This window comes from Poecilia mexicana, unplaced genomic scaffold, assembly GCF_051168715.1.
Source record: "Poecilia mexicana isolate PSO_F unplaced genomic scaffold, ASM5116871v1 scaffold_2, whole genome shotgun sequence".
NCBI classification, from domain to species: domain Eukaryota; kingdom Metazoa; phylum Chordata; class Actinopteri; order Cyprinodontiformes; family Poeciliidae; genus Poecilia; species Poecilia mexicana.
The window spans coordinates 50,781,091-50,797,396 of NW_028263371.1; the positions used below are offsets into that span (position 1 = coordinate 50,781,091).

The following is a 16,306-nucleotide window of genomic DNA, read 5'->3' on the forward strand; positions in this document are numbered from 1 at the left end:
AACTCTCAGACTCTAGTACTAAATTCTCCATGGCTCTCAATAAAAATTACCAGTGAAAATTAATGAGTAGTTGAGTAAACCAACTGGTTCTTATTTATTTATTTTGTAAGACATTAAAAATGTATTTTCATGAAACTGATACTTAGTGGGTAATGTGTATATTTTAGAATAGGTTAAGATACTTCCATTGACAATATATGATATTTATTTATGGACCTCCAAGTGGCACAACAGGGTCAGCTGATAAAAAATAACATGTGAACAAACAAGAAGTCTCACTTTCACATAAATTTGTACTATTTTGGTTAAAAAATGTTTTTTTTTCTGTCTGCAACGTTATTTCTATTGATAGAGTATTAGAGATTTTACTGAAGTAAGTGAAGCAATAATTTACATTCATATTACTGAAGTAAAAGTAACAATACAGTGAAGGGAAACTACTCTCAAAGATAGTTTTTTCCAAAAGTTACTCAAGAAATGTTATTCAAGTCAGCTGAATAACTGCAGCTTGTTAGTATCCACCTTTGATCTTACCTTTATGTTGCTGCCGTACCTAATTGTTTCCCAGTATGACACAGATATTTAAAGAGAGATACTTAATTTCTTTGTGAATATGGTGAATAATGACAAGAAAAATATACAGCTCTTAAAAAATGAAGAGAGCACTGCACTGAACCCCATTGAAAACCTCATGGTTATTCCACAAAAAATTTTTTTCTGAACTCTTTCTGAGTTAAACCATCAATATTGTTGTTTCTAAAAGAATATGAACTTATGTGAGGTCAGAAAGCACTGCATATTTTTTGTTACTTTTGCCCATTTCTCATTTTCTGCTAATAAATACTAAATTTTTGCTTGGAATTTCAGAGACATGTTGTCAGTAGTTCATAGAAAAAAAGAACAATGTTTATTTTAAACATATAACTTTAGAAAGTAAACTCAGAGAAAATGGTGGTTTTAAGTGGTCTCTTAATTTTTTCCAGAGATGTATTTATTCTTGCCTCTTATTCCTTTGACTGCTAATGTACAGTGCGACCAGTATGCGTCACCCTGGTAGATTTTCTTTGGTGGTAAAGTTTGCATTGTGAATATGAATTTTTACAAACAATAGAAACATTTCTGTAGACAAAACCCAATGGCACTAAAATAGAGAAAGTTCTTCCTTTGGGTCTAATTTCTTACTTGGCTGAGAACATTTGTCCTCCAAATGTTAACCTATTTATTTACTCAACTGTATGGCGCTGCCTAGTTGTATTGTTTTAATACAGCAATTTCATGTGCTATAAGAAGAAAAGGTCCATATGGAAATGGCCTCCAGTCTTTGCTTCAGAGGGACGTGACTGGACTGCACAGAGCTCCAACCTGAACCTTGTCCAACTCTGTTGATGTGAATACATAAACCAGGCCCTCGGTGACTGACCCCACCTCACTAATGCTTTAGCGGCAGGCAGAGACAAATCCTCTCAGCCAAGTTATAAAAGCAGCAAATTAATACCTCTGGTTTTGGAATGGAATTGCTTTCAATTGTCAAGTGATTACTGCCCCTCTTTCAATGTCACTCAACAGAACCAGACCTGCACAGTAAATTTATGGATGGACAACATTTAATTTTTCTGGTAAACCTTACTTTTAACGTAGTTGTGCTCTTGTTTTTCATAACCTCTTGTCCAGTAACACAGCTTTAAAATCAAAAGCGCACTGAGGAAAAGCTCAAAAAGATGAATAGTTTATGACATCTGAGTGCTCAGTCTGAGCACTTTAAGGTCTTGAAGTTCAAGATTTTCTTTGATAACAGATGTCTTTTGTAATATGGCATTCACTTATGACTCCCATGCTTTATTCACCAATAACATATGCCAGGTTTTGTACGTCACATCCTGATAATATTATGCAGCAATGAGGAACATGCATACATGATCTGAGTTTTAAATGTCTTCACTGTGGAAAATGTTGATGAGAATTACAACAAATTCAAATTTATAAATTTACCCTAAAATGTAGGTGTAATTTTCCATTGGAAATGTAATCTGGAAATTTTATTTCAGGTTTTTTAAGAGAATGCAAATGTATAAGTTTATTAGTAACCTGTGCATTTTTATTTTCCTGGGATTAGGAAAGCAATGTGTGCTATGTGAATGACACACAATATCATTCTCATAGCACTCTTTAAACTGAGGAAGACAAGAAAACACACTTAAACTTTTGCATATCTACAGCAAGTTTAATATGATGAGTTTGACAAACAAGTCCAGAAGGTGACCCAAATTTATCAGTAAGCATGATAATGAAGGAGGTAAAAAATGTCTAAAGTTCCTACTGTTACTGCAAACAAGGCCATTTTTAAATAAATGGCCTTTATTTAAAAGGCCATTTTAAATAAAGTTAGAAGTTAGAAACTTTATTTAACTGTTTAGATGTGGTTAGAAACCACATCTAAACAGTTGTTTAGATGTGGTTTTAAAAAAGTGTGAGAAAAATGCAACAAAACGTCACCCGATGTATGACCTGCATTTTTATTAAAGTCAACAAATATCATCATTGCTATGAAAATAAAGAAACTAGCAAATAAATCTGTTGGGAATTATTCTGTAGCAGATAAAAAACTAACAAAGATGAGGTCATTCAGACCCTGCAAAAAGCAGCTTGATCATCACAGAACGTGAAAGAAAGGAGTGAGATGCTTTCTAAAATTCATTCAGACTTCAGTGCCAGTAGTCTCTGAATAACTTATTCAACTAAGCTGTATTGAACAACTTTTTGAATAGAATATTCAGTTTTTCCTACTTCATACTAAAAGCCCAGAGGATCATATTAAACTATGCACAACTGCAAAGGAAGCAGAACAGCAGCAGAGTAATCAGAAGTGCATATCTACTCTATAGAGTAAAGTTTTGAATAATTCTTTAATGTAACAAGTAAAAACGAAAGAGGAAATTACTACATAAAATCTTGACATACATCTCCTGTTCATTTAGTTGTCAGACTTTTGATAAATGTTGTCTTCAACCAAGGTGTTAGTAAGAATATTCCTGTTGTTATTAAGGGTCAAGTTGCTGCTGCCCTCTCCGTCAGGCTCCACGGCGTCTTTTTCACTTTTATATCTGATACCAAACAGGTTGCAGAGTTTGTTCAGCAGGAGGTCAACAATCTCTTCTTCTTCAGAGGGCTGGGCCAGAAGAAAGATAATCAGAATCACTTTAACAACAAAAACACTGACACAGGCATGAGCCATCAGACTTTGGACCAATAACTTTGATTCTTACTCTTTGGTTTTCAGACATTGGAAACACTGTCGAGAAAAGGTTGTCAGAAGACACTCTTATTGTGCGTGTTACACACGAGCCTAAGAGCCAAGCTGTGATAAAAATGTGTTAAGAACTTATCAGTTACCATTTGAATTTATGATTTGAACACAATATTGACTTTGACCTTTGTGCAAATGCTTTTAATATAGCTGTGGATCCTGATTTTCACAACAAAATGCAGCAATATTGAGCAGTGGGACTTAATATCAGAGCATGTTATGGGCTGATTTGGAGACCTTGCATTCTCAAAGTTAGATTCACATCTGCAATAATAAGATATGAGATGAAATTATACTAAATTGAAGAAAGAAAGAAAAAAGCTCCATAACACACAAACCATTATGCAAGTCACTGATTTCAACAAAATGTTTGGGGTTTTTGTTAATAATTATTATAGTTTTTTGTGATCTCCGGCAATAGGAACAGGTAATGTTTTCAGCAAAGACTGTCTAGACCAGGGGTGGGCAACTCCAGGCCTCGAGGGCCGGTCTCCTGCAACTTTTAGATGTGTCTCAACTTCAACACACCTGAGTCAAATAATGAAGTCATTAGCAGGACTCTGGAGAACCTGACTGCACTTAGGAGGTGATTCAGCTGTTGGATTCAAGTGTGTTAGACCAGGGAGACGTCTAAGAGTTGCAGGACACCGGCCCTCGAGGACCAGGATTGCCCACCCCTGGTCTAGACAGCTGCAATTATACCGGAAAAGGACATTACAGAACACTGCATCCGACAGATTGCCTCATAAACATAAATAATGCTATTTCTGGCTCAAAACCATTCAATGACAACATTTATCTAAGATGATTTATCCAAAGTAAAGTTTTATATAAAACAGCTGTGCGTTTGAGAATTTAGACAAAGCAGAAATGTCAGAGCATTTTAAAATAAAATAAAAACTTCACACGAGGAGGAAATCGTGATTAATTCTTGCTGCGTTTTTGTTCATACTTTTGTATTTAAAACTTTTTGTTTACATAAGAAAAAGTTGCAATTTTCACAAAGTACATAGAGTGGTGTGAAAAGTGTTCACTCCCTTCCTGATTTCCTTGTTTTCTCAGTGTTTTAGAAAGTCTAACCAATTTAAATATTAGTTAAAGACAACACATGTCAACAAAAAAATTTGTTTTTTAAGTTAAGGTATTATAAAGTGAGAGAAAAAAAAATCAAAATCTAAATGACCCTGTGTGGAAAAGCAATTGTTGCTCACATGTTCTTCTGGCCTACGGCTAATTGCCCACATCGGAGTCTGCCATTGAATGCTAAGGCTAGTTAGCATAGCCACAGATGATGGCAGATAAACAGTTTTATGTAACAGGTTGTTTCTCCATCATTAGCACAATGAGCAGACCCGACACGAGTGTGATTGACAGCGCTAAGACCTTCCTCCTGACTCTGATTGGTTGTTTCTGACCAAGCTGTTTATTTTTGCAGATGGCAGTAGGACCGCAGGGGGAAGGCACAACATAGTGACAATTTTCACAAATATGTCAAAACATAATTCATATTAAAGTTCAATACTGCAGCCATAATATAATGACAGAGCTTTTTAGTTCCTAACACTAAGGCTTTAGCGGAGAATGCAGATGAGCAAACGCCAATCAGATCCTACCAGCTAAATGTGTTCAGAATAATCAGATTAAATCACAAAAATCTGGCATTTTAAGAGAAGTGTGTAGAATTTTGTGATGCAGTATTTTTACCTTTAATTAATTTTTGTTTCAAATCGACCCGCATCAGCCACCATCTGAAGATGCAGCAGTTTTCTCCTGTTTTCCAGTTAATTCAGGTCAGCTTGGGAACCAGAGTGCTTGTTGCTAATTTCACTATTAGGTTTGGCGGCAATCAGACTTTAAACTAGCTGTTTCTCCAAAGAAGTGTTTATTGACTTTGTTGTTCTCCCATATGTATCACTGATGAAACTTCTTATAAAAGATAAATGTAGTGACAACAGCATGCAGTAGGGACCAGAAAAAATGTTTTTATTGGTCCTTCTACTGGCTTGATTTGAACAAAAGTTATTACTTTATCTACTATTGTTCCGATTTATTTATTTACTTCTACTCGTTAAAAAAACTGACAGGAACTGTTATTTCATTTTCAACTATTCCACATCCCTGCATATTTTGGAAATATTAATCTTTCTTTGCTAACAACTTAAAATGATTATTTCCCCACACTCTTGTGTTGTTTTGACAATCAATATAAAAACATGAAACACTTAATTTAATTTAATTATATGTCGTTGCTTAAAAATATATTTCTCTCCAGTAAGTAAACTATCTGGAAAAGATATATTTTCACATGGAAACATAAAAATACTTTGTGGTGAGCCTTCTCCATTAAGCTAGCATAATATTGAAAATAATCTCTAAGGATTTAACAGCAGAAAACTTTCTGAATCCATAATCAGTGACCTTTTTAAAAGTTGTGACTTTTTTCATAACTAACCCATTTCTATTCACAACCATTTAGAACTTTCTAGACTGCTATTAAAAGTCTTTTATTTACAGAACAATGGTAGTAATCATAATGAAAAATTATTATTTATGACTGGTTATTACAATTCTTTAAGCTTTAAGATTTCCAACAAAGAAACTAAACTTTTTTAATAGAAAAAGGTGAGGGAAGGTTAATGAACAACAGAAAATCAAAGAGCCATTTCTTCACAGATCAATTGTTGGGTTAAGCAGAACAAACTGGTGGGTGAAAAAAAATGAAATTTCAGCTTTATACTTTGGGCAACTTTAAAAGGGCAGAATGAGGAAGTGAAATGTTAACTAGCATTTGATTTGTGAACCGTGACCATGCATTCTTAAAATTAATTCAAGTTTTAAGTAGAGTCCTATGTTTTCCCAGGTTCATGCTGTTGAGTTACAACATAACGAGCATCTGTCAGGATGGCCCACCTTTTACCTTCAAAACAACTCTGATGAGTTTGAAAAAAAAAAGAAAAAAAACATTTTGGATGGATCAAGGATTGTCTACTGCCTAGATAATGGAAGCAGGTTCTCTGTTGCTTGCTTTTCAAAGGTGAAACCATTTTTTAATCGTCAGGTTTGGAGCCCGGTTCAGTTTTGTATTTTGAGTTCTTCCTTGCACAGTTTTCAGATTTTAATGTACTCTCTCTCTGATCTGCAGTTGTTGGACAGTTTCTACTGTAAAGGACATGCAAAGACTGTGACCAGACTTTTAAAGAAGTTTGAATTAGAAGTGTTAACATGATAAAGCAGAGCTATTTATCATGCATGCATGCATAATCAGAGATGCGGCACCCAGAAATCAACTGGTGATGGAAACAGGCCAAATTTTTAATGATCAGTGACTGGGTGATTAATAACTCAGAAATCATATTTTTTCTTCTCAGAGAATTCAAACACATGTAGCTTCTAACATATTGTACTTAAATTGTGTTTAAGTACAATGCTTAAACTCAGATATTATGAAATGAGATAAAAACAGTCAACCAAGTAAAGAATTTTAAAATTAGTGTTACCTTGTGATGCATTTGCTCCAAGTTTAGAGACACAAGAATCACTGAAATGAAGAGATTTAGAACCACAAACGTCATGAAGACAATACAGGAGCCAAACAGCAATCCGCCGAGGACTGGGTGACTGTCCAAAACCTGGGAAATGATTCAGCTGAGTAAAACATCTGAGTAAACATTGTTTTTATTTTAAAATAATGCAGTGGATCAGTGTGCACAGTTAACTGTAAAACATCAGACTGAAGAATGGATTAAATACAGTTAATCTGAAACACCAAAATGAGTCAAAAATATAAAATATTAAATCACACTGTTTACCTGGTCATAGTTAAAGATGCCTATCTGCAGACTGATGATGGTCAGAAGAGAATCTAAAAAGGTTTTGTAAGATGAAATCTCCCAGCCATAAATCACGTTGCTCTGAAAAGATGACATGTGACAATCGACACATGAAACTCTGAAGTTATTTATGATAAATTAAAGTCTTAAAACGGATCATTTAAAAGTAATTTACTTAAACAACAATGTTTTTCTTTAATCACATTAAATATAAATAAAGAATAATTTACAAATAAAAGCAGAAGTTGGAAATATTCAATGTTTTGTATCCAGACAATAAAACTAAATAATTAAAGGTGCTTGAAGTTTTTATTGCATTTTTACTCATTTTTCCATCAGTTTGGGTCTAAGGAGGAAACATCAATATTTTAATCAACTAATTCAGAATGAGACAATGCAGGTGAGGGAGGTTTCTGTACAGATTGTGCAGGTTTGTGCTATTTTATGAAATAATTGTAACCAGAATCAGTGCTCTTTTTACATATCTTAGCAAGTGCAATCAAAAGGGATCATGCACACAAAGTCCTAAATGTGTGTTTTGTATTTAAGTTTATCCAACAGCAGCTCTGAAACTTGAAGTTGTTTTTATGAGTCCGGGTGTCAGAATTGTGAAATATTATAAACCTCTTCCTGCATGCTTCCCTGCTCCTCCTCTGTTTTCTCTGTCCTCATTGCTCAATGTAATGCCTGAAAAACTCGACTTATCTTGCTGTAAGATATGCACAACTTTGAGTTGCACACATCCACAAGGTGCAAAACGTATACTGATCTCTATGTGCAAGGGACCCAAGAATGTTATTGGTATGTTTACCCTGGATTTTTGTCTGTTGTCAAAATTTTGAACCACTAAAGCCTCCATGCAGAAAATGTGTGCAAGTTTAAAGCAGTGATGACTTTGTTCTATCATGTTATACTCTTGATACAAACCAAAAGTCATTTTCATAACCCTGCACAATCACACCCATATTCAGATTTTTTTTTTATGTAATAATACAGACTTAGTCAAGCGAGAAAGGTAAGAGTGAAATTAGCATATTTGTTCAATTATGATTATCTCCTGCAATGTGCAAATTGCATATTGAAACGTTCTAAAAGAAACATATAAATTAAATAACTTTAATTTGAATTGTTTTATCTCTAATATTTATTTGGATGGGTAAAGGTTTGGAGAAGCAGATTTTTGTTTTTTTACTTCAACTTACAACACTATAATTATATCTTTAATTATCATAAAAAAAAATCCATGCTAGTTCATCTAATTAGCCAGGAGGGATGATTGCGAGATGAAAGTTTTGCAAGGAAGGTACTCACTGCAACTGAGTACGCCACTAGTGTGATCACGATGATGAGTAGAAAACTCGAGATGTCATTCCAGGCTCGATGCAGTGCAGCCGTGATCAGGTTCATCTTGGGGTTCAGTCTGAGAAGGTGCCACAGTTTGACAGTGGACAGAAGAACCAAGAAAGCAACCAAATACTGAAGAACTGAGTCAGCTGCAGCAGTTTCACGAAAACTGGCAAATCTACAAGGGCAGAAACAGGTGAGTTATTAAAAGCAGCAAAGTTTCACTGAGTTTAACATTTTAGATTATAAACACGCTGTATGTAGTTAGATAATACAATAAGATAGATTTGGATGTTGCTCTCACTGGTCTTTGTGGGTTTGGTAGAATTTCATATCACGGTTTCCAAGCAGAGTCCTTTGGATAAAAACCGCAGTGGCACTCCAGCTCAGCAGGATGATGCTCAGCTCCAGAAGGTTCCACTTGTTTTTAAAGTAAAGCCAACGATGCTGCTTCAATAATTTGGCCTGTAATAAAAAATATATATTTTTAACAAATGACTAGAGCAAATGATTTAGGTAATTTTCTCAAATAAAAGGCTTAAAAAAATTTTCTGAACATTCAAATCTGTGATTACAATAAAAACAGAATGGTTTATTGCTAATTTAGTGCTTGTTATTAAATTCTTAGATGGTGTAAATTGAATGTTTTTGAAACTAAATAAGAAAAATGGGTTTTAATCCAGTAGCATACACTGTAAAGGTCCACTCAGCCCAGACGTAAAATTAAGAATTTACATTAAATTGAACTGTGTCTAAGTGGTTTTCAAAGAACGCCTTTCAAAAACAGTCTTTTTTATAGTAGTGTGTCTTCTGTCCAATTGCTTGTGTTGGTCTATGATAAAAAACACAATAAAATGCATAAAAATTCATGATTGTAACAAATATAAAACGCTCCAAGAGTCACAAATGCCTTTGCAAAGTGGTTTATATGTGAACAGATAAGTTTTCCCTTTCAGACATTTTCTCTGTCCCAATATCTTTTTCTCAGTTTTTCAGCCCAGAACAACATAAAGGTCTTAAGGGACAGGGAATGAAACAAAACAGCATGTCTAACAGGAGCTAAATTACCGTTAATAGTGGAGAAGGAGGTGAAAGAACATCATTACGTTATACGTAGCATAATTACGAATGATAGAAGATTGTTGCTATTAAAGCCAGAAAAAGAACTGCCATGAGTGATTTGCTTTTTCTTATGTGACAATAGGTGCTATATACCTAAGTACTGGATTTGCAGAAAAAAAGAAGTTAAAATTCATGATAGTAGAGTTGCAGAATTAAGAAATATCTCGTTAGACTGATCTAGTAAAACACATAAGTGGCATGTTCTGGTGCTATTAGCAAAACAGACAGAAATCAAAAATCCCGGGTTGCACAAAGTGCCCACTGGCAATTCAGATTAAAGGGAGGTTTTGTAGCTGTCTGCTGGAAAATTAGGTTCGTGGACCAAAGAGTATTAAAACAACTGAAATAAAAAAAAACATGCCTCAGGCAACTCCACCACATTTTGTCTTTACGAACCTGAACAGATCCAAGTACATTTACTCAGTGAGGAAATAGATTTATAACTGACTTCTCTTTTTATAAAATACAAATTTCTATAAAATAAATGTAGCTCAAGCACTTTTTAAAATGACTATTTTTTCACTTGATTAGAGTTTGGAGAGACTTTGAATGAGTAAAAAAGTCCGAGACGTCCTGTCTCCTCAGGGTATGAAGGCGTCTATCATTAAACTAGAATCTCATTGCAAAGTTAATTAATTTGAATAAATCATTTAAAATCATTTAAACTCAGGGAAACTCAAGTACAAATATTATTACACAAACTGTGATGTAATTCAGACTATCTCTGTAATTTTGTTTAGCCTGGAGCTAATGAAAAATACTAAATCAATGTAAATCAGAACAAAAGTTGTCTATTAGACAATAATTGACAGTCTCCCCATAGAGGATAAGCCATGAAAGGTTTACTAAAGAAATTAACATAAAGTTGAGTAGATAGAAATAAATGTAAGGTTTTTAGGTGTTAAAAACAATGAAAGGTGCGGAAATTTAACTGCAGAACCCAGAAAAAACTCCAGGACAATTGTACTAGTGATACATAAATGTTTAAATCTTATTTGGCAGTGCTTTCATTTAGTTTCATAGACACTGCCAGGATTTACGAAGCATTAAAGTGAATAACTAAAGTGTTTACCTGCTTGAACATGTAGTAGAGAATGAAAAGCAAATAAATGATCTCAGAAGCCATAACGAAGAAGTAAAGCCCCCCTGTTGATGGGTAAAGACGGACAGCCTGCAGATCACTGTAGAACTGAAATGCTCCTGCAAAGTTAAAGACATGATTTAACACAGAAAAAGGAGAAATAAGTCTGCATTTTCCAGAAGATTATGTTTAATAAAGCTGCAGGTCTTTAGAAGAGCACTCCTCACCTACAGCTGAGGTCTCCATCAAGAGCGTGACGATACAGAAGAGGTTCACGTTTGCATTGTAAACCGTGAACTCGACAAAGATTGCCCTTGTGTACTTATCAAGCCATTTATTATGGAAAAGATACTCAAGTGTGCTGTAGACAAAGAACATAATGTTTTAGAGCTGAAAACAAAGAATTTACTTTTTCTCAGAATTCTGACTTTTCTCTAATGTCAGAATTCTGAAAAAAAGGCAGATTTCTGACTTTAGTCATTCTGACAATCTAATAATTATGACTTTTTTTCTCATAAGCCTGACTTTTTCTCTCAAGAAACTGACTTCTGACTTTATAGTCATTCTGACTTTTTAAATATATATAATTCAGAATATTTCTTTCAGAATTTCACCTGCTGGCATTTTGAATATCTGGTCCGAGCTCAGCTACAAATCCTCCTCCTCTGTAGAGCACCAGTCGTCCCCAGAATGGCAGACTTCTGAGCTCAGCTTCAGTCTGGTACGTCCATGGAGAGGAGGCACTTTCCTTGACAGAGTGGTTCCAGCCAGCTTCGTAGGAACCTGTGTCTTCTATCTCCCATGAATAGGGGGCTTCACAGTCTGGCACTAATCCAAGCATGAGACTTGCAATCTGACACGAGTTCTGCTCAACTCTTAATTGGCGAACACGAGCATTCCCCACCAGCTTGGAGTTTCCATCTGTGATAAATCCTACAGGAAAATATTTTACAGTTTTACTAGTACTGGAAAGAAAAAGTCACAACATTATAGCATTTAAAAAAAAAAAACAACATTTCTAATAGTTGCAAAATCTTCCTATCTTCACGCTGAATATAAAGTAAAACACTCCAGATTATTTTTGGGGAGAAATAGTGAGACATCCTTCACAATTTTAACGTAAAAAAAAAAAAAAAAGAAATAATAATCAAAACACCTGAAAGTGGCTACAGCTTGTGTCACAAAATATCCTGCAAATGATAATATGGAACCAAATAGGCTGACTTTCACAAATCCAATTAAAATGATAAAAGGCAATAAAGTAAAGTTTAATAAACACAATCTGTTTGCTATCTTGGGATTATATTTATTTTTCTAAACTAGAGGCAGACATCCGTTTTACTGGGCGGCATTAAAACTGCAAACAGCCTTAATGAGTACTAACTTTTTGTACATAAGGCAATATCAAAGTTGTTCTGACGGAAATTCAGCTTTTAGACTTGAGTTCACCTTCAGCTGTTTTCAACAGAAGCTACAAGTGTGTGGACACATTTTAATGTTTTGGAAGGATTCCTACCTGGATATTCTCCAAAGAGGTTTTGGAGTAGAGTGGTGTTAGCCCAGGTAAAAACATCCTGAAGGGTCATGCTGTCTGGGACGTCCTCAGAAAAGCTATTTTTTATGTGCTGTTTCAGCAAAAAAGCATTGGGATCTCTCTGACCATAGGCCACCAGCAGTAACATCCACATGAACCCCATGTAAACTGCAACATAACGTTTAGAAAAAGTCAACACAGTTCGCAGGTAAGTCTGAAATCAACTAAATTACCACAATAATGTAACTTTATACTCACTCAAAATCTCATTGAGCAAAGCAAAGGCCTTCTGTTCCATAATCTTGTTCCTTTTCATTCTCTCGATGTCAGCAGGAGGAGGTGGCTCATAAAGATGGTAATCCCATTGGCTTGTTTGTTTTTCATTTTGATCACCTGTTTAAAATGGTGAATGTTTGAAAGTTTGTTGTCATTTGTTGGAAGTTAAATGTGTTTTTGGAGGAACACGACATTACCAGACTTTCTTCCACTTCTTTCAAACGCCACATTTTGAAAATCTTCTTCATCGACTCGCTTTATTACCAGTGCAAAGAAAACTGCAAGACATACCACCTGCAGCACATTGAATACATAAATACAAATTTCAAGGCAATATCAAATCCATGAATTGTTTCCACGCATTATTTATGAGCAGGTTTTGAAACCAGATCACCATAAATCTGATAGTTATGCTTTAGGCCAACAGAAATACTAAGTCTTACCTTCAGTGGCTGAATAAAGAGAAGACTCTGAAAGAAGGAGACGATCATGGATACCAACCAGCTGATGGAGCGCTCCTTCCCAAATTTCAGCCCATAAAGCATCGTGAAATATCCAGAAACAAAACTGGTTCCAATCACCAGCAACCAGCCGACAAAGATAAACCACCAGGGTAGAAAACCCCGACGCTGTGGCTTTTTTTTCAGAACATCGTCATCATTTGAAGTGCCATGCTCAGAAACAAACCTGGAATTGGACAGATAAAGAAGGGTTTTACATTATTTGTCAATTCAAAATTACTACTGTGCTGCAGCATTGGCTATGATAACTTAGAGATATTAGAGCTTTTCTTATTTTGTAGCACTTATCTCTTACTTGATATATGGCAGAGGTATGAAACAGATTTCATGAACATTTATACCAGTTCACATACTTTGTTCTTGCGCTGCTATAAAAGAAGCAAATATTTTCATAAAAGTAATTTGTGTACTTTTATGAAAAGTCCTTGTTTCTGTTTAAGTAGCCTACAAGCTAACATTAGCCTCTGACACAGTAAGACCTTTAAGGAAGCTAGAAAATCCAACATAATATCACAAACATGCAGCTGCTTTCTGTATTTGTATTACTGAGGATATTATATTCAAAACTCTGGAGCTGAATTTTAATACGATGCCCTTCAGATGGAACGAAAGCTCCACTAGAAAGGGTAAATATTGGCAATCTGTTGGTTAAGAATAGACCAAGCCAATGCTTTTGTTATGATGTGTTGTTTTAAAGTGGACCCAAATGCAGCAGGCAGAGACGTAGAGTTGATCTTATAGATTTAATGAAAAAACATGAACAAAAACTCACAAAAATCACAGAGAACCAAGGGAGCCAGAGCAGAACAAAAACCATAAATATAAGGACAAGGACGGCAGGGTACTGACAGGAAGAACAACAGGATTTAACAGAAGGAAACAAAGAATGTGAGGACCAGAAGTTTAAGTAAAGGGAGAGTGAATGTGGAACAATGGAACGGTTCTGATTGGCTAACTGAGGGTGTGTGTGTGAGAGAGAAAAAGCAAATTAATCTAAATTAAGCTTTCATGAAGAATAAAACTAAGAGCAGGCTAAGAGTAAAACATGACAAGACTAATCAGATGAAAAATAACTGAACTAAAAGAGGAAACAAACATGGACGAAGGAAAATAAAGTCAATACAGGGAAGGAACAGAAACAAAGAGTCCAAATAACTCATATTTGACAGCACTAGTTCAGCCACCACGTCCCAAGAAGCATTTTTAAAAGCTCAAAATAAAGCTGTAAGTTTAATGTTTTTTTTTTTTTACTTCTCATGTTTAGGCTCATCTAGGTCCAAATGGCTGGAGGTGAAGAGCTGATCTTCAAGGTAGCTCTTCATCCCCTGGATCTGCTTCTGGGCCTTATCGAAGCTGACTGGGCTGGGGAAGCTGGACGGGTCCATCAGACTCAGCTCCTTTCCAAGGTGACACATTTGTCTGTACAGATGCTGGGTTTTGTTGCTCTTCTTCTCAATCCCCTCGGCTGTTAGCACAGGACACAAACACATCGCAATCGTAACTAGTAAGATGTGTGATTTTGGACGAATGTAAAAACTTTAAAAGTCTGATTTTGTTTATTTGGGGATGGATACACCTACAGCTAGCTTTTCTGAGCATCTCTGCTGCTTCTGACCTGAATAACAACACCACTGTCGAAGGAGCAGGACCCACCTGATAGTTGACACTGTGTTTTTGTCTGGGTGTCATTGCTGCATTTGGTATTCTGTTTGAGAAATTCTTCCACTTCGGCGAGGACAGCATTAATGTCAGTTTCTTTTCCAGAACCAAACTCAGACTTGATGGATGGGATGTTGCATTTGGTTGTCTCAGACAGAGACTGAAGAATTCTTGAAATATCCTAATTGTTCAAATGGAAGATATTGTTCTATATACATTAGAAACACATAATGCAATGTAACCAGCATTCTAGCCATTATTTTCAACTACTAAAATCAATGCTTCAAAATGTTCTTCAGTTCAAATGAAAAATACTTTATAAATCCCAGAGAGAAATTAAATGTTGGTGCAACTCAAAGTTTTGAAGCTACTTGGGTGATATAAGTAACAAAACCTTTTTATTTCTCTGTGGCATAAATAAAATATTTTTTTAAATGAACTGACTCTCAGATTTGCACTAAAAGGTTATTACACAAACTAGAATTTTAGGATTTCTACATGTAATAAATGTGAAAAACCACATATTGTTTTTCTTCCTCTCTATGTGCTTTAATTCTGTGTTGGTCTATCACATGAAATCAGAGTGAAATACACAGAGGCTTGTGGTTTGCAACAAGACAAAATGGTGAAAAAACAATGTTCAAGGTCTGTGATGGGTTTTCTTTGCTGTTCACAAAGGCACAAAGCACTTACTTTTATGATGGTGTCTAAAGTGGAGCTCCCTGTGCTGCTGATGGTAGTTCCCGGTTGTAGAGAAGTTGTCTGTACGCTGCTTTTTTGCTGGCGGCGACTTGCTGTCTTTGTTTTTCTTTGACAACAAGACGACTCCCGAGGGCGAGTGTTTCTGAAGACGCTGACTATGAGGATGTTTATTGGAAACATGATGAGGGAACTCTGAACCCCAACCATGAACTGCTGCCAGGTGAACTCAAAGTGACCTGAAAACATAGCTCTTATGAGACAAGTTCATGGGGTTTTCTGAGGTACTGTGAAGTGTAAATAAAATTAGATGTACCCAAATCCATGACCTGATCTGAGGGGTCTGTTGGGATCCCATAAAACATGATGCTGGTCAGCATGGTGCAGAGCAGCAGGGAGAAACAGCAGGACACCCTCTGCACACAAGTAAAGCTGCTGCTCGGCGGTCGACTGATCACAGAGAACCAAAGGTGTCCGTCACTGAAATCCTTTGCCGTCTTCATGAAGAACAAGTTACTGGAAGATAAAAGCTTCAGTGTTATAAACATTTTAAGACAAAGATAAACTCCCAATTAGTGAAGGATTAGCGTCATATTTTTAATCTCTTTGTGTTGAGACACAACATTTGATGGGATTTGCGGCTTTCTGTCATTTCAGAATAAAAAAAAAGCTGTAAATCTTTGAATCATCAGCTCAATTTTTAAGTCGAGATCCATTGCAAAAAAAAAAATTCAGTTATTTATGTTCTAAAAAAAACAAACTTACCTGTTAACCGTAATTAGTTCACAGTTCAACAATTAAAGTTAATTAAAATAACTTAACAAGACTGTCTAGAAATCTTTAATCATATTCATATTTCACTTCTCATCCATTTGCCAATTAGTTCTCCAATAACAGACTATTTTTTTCTCAAAATGCAAATACCTTCATTAGCTA

The 16,306-nt window shown here is 35.4% G+C and overlaps 1 protein-coding gene across 1 annotated transcript in view; it reads right to left on the reverse strand.

Moving 5' to 3' along the window:
- Positions 1–2,200: 2,200 nt before the first annotated feature.
- LOC106903315 (polycystin-1-like protein 2) overlaps positions 2,201–16,306 on the reverse strand; it is a 40,080-nt gene continuing 25,974 nt past the window's right edge. The window contains exons 29-44 of the mRNA XM_088002306.1: positions 15,687–15,886; positions 15,365–15,609; positions 14,666–14,852; positions 14,264–14,477; positions 12,935–13,178; positions 12,689–12,785; positions 12,474–12,608; positions 12,198–12,383; positions 11,296–11,614; positions 10,909–11,042; positions 10,673–10,800; positions 8,783–8,943; positions 8,446–8,656; positions 7,114–7,215; positions 6,802–6,933; positions 2,201–3,166 (exon numbers count right to left, since the gene is read on the reverse strand). Of these exons, the coding sequence (XP_087858432.1) occupies positions 2,972–3,166; positions 6,802–6,933; positions 7,114–7,215; positions 8,446–8,656; positions 8,783–8,943; positions 10,673–10,800; positions 10,909–11,042; positions 11,296–11,614; positions 12,198–12,383; positions 12,474–12,608; positions 12,689–12,785; positions 12,935–13,178; positions 14,264–14,477; positions 14,666–14,852; positions 15,365–15,609; positions 15,687–15,886 (2,890 nt within the window). The 3' untranslated portion in view covers positions 2,201–2,971. The remainder of the gene's footprint in view (positions 3,167–6,801; positions 6,934–7,113; positions 7,216–8,445; positions 8,657–8,782; positions 8,944–10,672; positions 10,801–10,908; positions 11,043–11,295; positions 11,615–12,197; positions 12,384–12,473; positions 12,609–12,688; positions 12,786–12,934; positions 13,179–14,263; positions 14,478–14,665; positions 14,853–15,364; positions 15,610–15,686; positions 15,887–16,306) is intronic.